This window comes from Gavia stellata, chromosome 28 (genome assembly GCF_030936135.1).
Source record: "Gavia stellata isolate bGavSte3 chromosome 28, bGavSte3.hap2, whole genome shotgun sequence".
Lineage (NCBI taxonomy): Eukaryota > Metazoa > Chordata > Aves > Gaviiformes > Gaviidae > Gavia > Gavia stellata.
The window spans coordinates 8150056-8153068 of record NC_082621.1 but is presented as its reverse complement, the minus strand read 5'-3'; the positions used below and the strand labels follow the sequence as shown (position 1 = coordinate 8153068).

General features: G+C 50.0%; 1 protein-coding gene across 1 annotated transcript; it reads right to left on the bottom strand.

Moving 5' to 3' along the window:
- Positions 1-325: 325 nt before the first annotated feature.
- LOC132319549 (duodenase-1-like) lies at positions 326-2714 on the bottom strand. The gene is made up of 5 exons (XM_059830576.1): positions 2657-2714; positions 2093-2246; positions 1463-1604; positions 1085-1345; positions 326-505 (listed from the first exon to the last, which is right to left on the bottom strand). The coding sequence occupies exons 1-5, from the start codon at positions 2712-2714 to the stop codon at positions 326-328; spliced, it is 795 nt and encodes a 264-aa protein (XP_059686559.1).
- Between the last annotated feature and the right edge of the window lie 299 nt (positions 2715-3013).

The following is a 3013-nucleotide window of genomic DNA, read 5'->3' as shown; positions in this document are numbered from 1 at the left end:
ACTACCACATTGCACTGAGCCTCCTCATTCTCATGCTCAGGCTTTTAGTCCTGTTCCCAAGAAGGCTGCACACGCAAGCAAGTTTGAAGATGTCTTTATTGGTGGCCAGAAAGCAGAGCAGGAGGTAGCGCTGTTGGGTAGCAGTGGGAGGAAGGGAATAATGTGAAACTGTGCATGCTTGGGACCTGCGTTTTTACCTTGCCACGAAGTGCAGAAGCCTGTGTATATGCCATGAGGGCATCTCTAACTCCATTTCAGCTGCCCCTGGAAGCCTCTGAGCATCAGCAGAAGTTTGATGCATTGTGGAAATGGGGCACTGAGTATTTTAGTCAGAGGAGGGAGAGTCAGGGAGGTCTTGGAGCTCAAACTTCCTCAGCTCTTCACGTATCCAGGATTCAAAATAGGAGACTCTGGTAAATACTTCAGGGAAAATGCAATATTTGCGTCCATAAGAAACAATGCCATGAGCCTTCCCATTGCAGACTAATGGGCCACCAGAATCACCCTGTGAGGTAAAAGGAGTGGGAGGGTCAGACATGTCAAATCGCACCTCCCCCTGCCCTAAGGAAGAAACTGGCCCCCTTGCCTCCCTCCATGTGAAGAACCTCCTCTTTCGACCATCTCCCTCCAGACCCAGCTCTGCAGGGCTGGTAGCTGCCTCACTACTCCTCTAAGCTGATCCGTGAAGCAATTCAGGCCTGGAGGCCGTGTGAGATTCAAAAACTGGCTTCACATCCCTGAAAAGAAGAATCGAGTCCTACTTTAGACATGTGGGAATATTTGAGCCATCCCACTGTATCAGGAGAATATGACAAAGGATTTACATGAGATCTGGAGCCTGCTGGAGCAGTGGCTAGGCTGGGTAGAATATCCCCAGGTATGTAAAAAGGCACACGATGCTGACAGTTGGGCAACTGCACCCTGGTTCAGGGAGCACGTCAGCTTCAGAGCTCCTGAGAGAAGCCTCAGCACACCATCCTGAAGAATCTACTTCATTTTAATACCCTTCATCCCCCACCTGAGAACTAACCTGACTGTCTAGTCCCAACCTCATCCCAAGCTCAGAGACGAAAACAACACTTACAAGGAAAGTTGATTTTTTGCCATTCTCATCACCAGCGCAGATCACAGACTGCTGGAGAAAGTGCTTTTCGAAATAATTCTCACACACTTTCTCACTCTGCACCTTCAGGTCCACCTCCATCAGCACACTACTCTTATGCTGTGTTATCGATGTCCGGCCCCAGCCAGCCACTTGGCATGTAGTTCCTAGTTTCACAGGCTTGTTGTGACTGGGCAAGGGGATATAACTGACTTCCTTAGTCAGCTTGGCCCTTGGCTTCAGCTGCCAAGCAGAGAGAAGAAAGGGTTAGAGCGGGCAAAGGAATGGGAACAAGTTCATGGGGTTGGGGAAGTGAGCAGGGGGAGATCCCTTGGGCAGCAGGGATGTGTAAGGCCATACCTTCAGCAGCACAATGTCATTTTCAAAGGTGTTTCCTGAATAGTTGGGGTGGACGACCCAGTGGCCAATGTGGAACTTCTGCTGGCTTGGCTCATTCTTTTTTATGTTGTGGGCTCCCAGGGTCACGGTGATATTCACTTTCCTGCCAGGAAACACCCACGTGTTCCACCTGCACTGACCACAGCCCCCATGGCAGGTGGTTTGAGGTAGGTGGTGGTGGGACATGCCTCCCCAGAGATTAGTTCTCAGCAAGTTGCCCTCTGTAGCCTGGGTTCCTTCCACAATTCAACTGAGGGTCCCTTACCCCATGCTGACAGAGGTCTGATGTGTCCCATTCTGAAGACAAAAGGGAAGCAGGGAATGGGAGACACCAGCCTCTCTTCTCCAACAGTAATTCTGACCCATGGTAGGAACCATGGACCAGGAGACCTCTGCTGAGGAGTCCTGTCCCAGGCACACAGCCCCGGGCAGGCAATTCCTGCAACTCACAGGGGACAGCTCAGCTCACAGAGAGCCCTGCTGTGCCTCAAGAGACACAGAATACTCTTTCACCCCAGACCAGGACTTGTGGCTCTTCATGACTGTGTGAGACATGAAAAAATCCCACATACAAGAAAGAGAGGGCCTTACGTTTTTCCAGCCACACAGTGAGCTGCTGAGAGCACTGCATCTGGGCGAAGTAGGAACCCTCCACATGTAGATATTTGTGACTCACTTCCAATTGATAAATAAGCCATGTAGGGCCTGGAGTGGGGCTTAGCTTCCCATCCGCCAATGATCCTTCCTGGAAGAGAGATGACAAGTGTTAATATCACATATGCGGCTATTTCCCATGAAATTTGGAGCTGCTTGAGGAGAGAGGGTCATCCTCTGATGTCATATGCCAATGATGCCAATAACTCTTCTTCCTTGGGCTGTCCAAAGCATTGCTTCTGCACAATGGAGAGAAAAACAGGCAAGACTTCCTGGGGATGACTGACCACACCTGACTCTGGATGTCTGAAATGCTATCAAAGGGCACTACACTAGTACCTGTAAAAGCGTCACTGGTTTCAGACACCGTCTGAGCTGAGAGATATGAGTAGAGTAGAAAGTAGACATATGAGAAAAGGCAAGGCAGGTACCAGAGTTCCTACTCAATGCCCATTTCTGCCCTTGCATGTCCTTGCCTAAATCCCATCTCTCCCTACTCACCAGCCCCAGCCCATGGGACAAGGAGAAAAGCACTTGCAAGCAGAAGGAGAAGCAGCATCATCTGTTACTGTCCTGAGGAGCCAAAACAGTTGCTATGGCCAGGCAGGAGAGAGCGACAGAATGGCAATCTATATATACGAAGTTTGGAGCTGAAACAGGAAACCTCAGCCTGCTTTCAGCTTGTGTCATTTGCTGCTTTTGTTCTTACACACTGGAGACTGTGGTTTGGTGAGGGGTTCATGTCACTATCTCTTGGTTTTGACACCATGTCCTCCAAAAGCTGGAGAGATCTGGGCTTGTTCAGAGTACCCAGAGTGCCCAGTACCCAGGCAGCAGTGAGAGGAGTGCATATCTCAT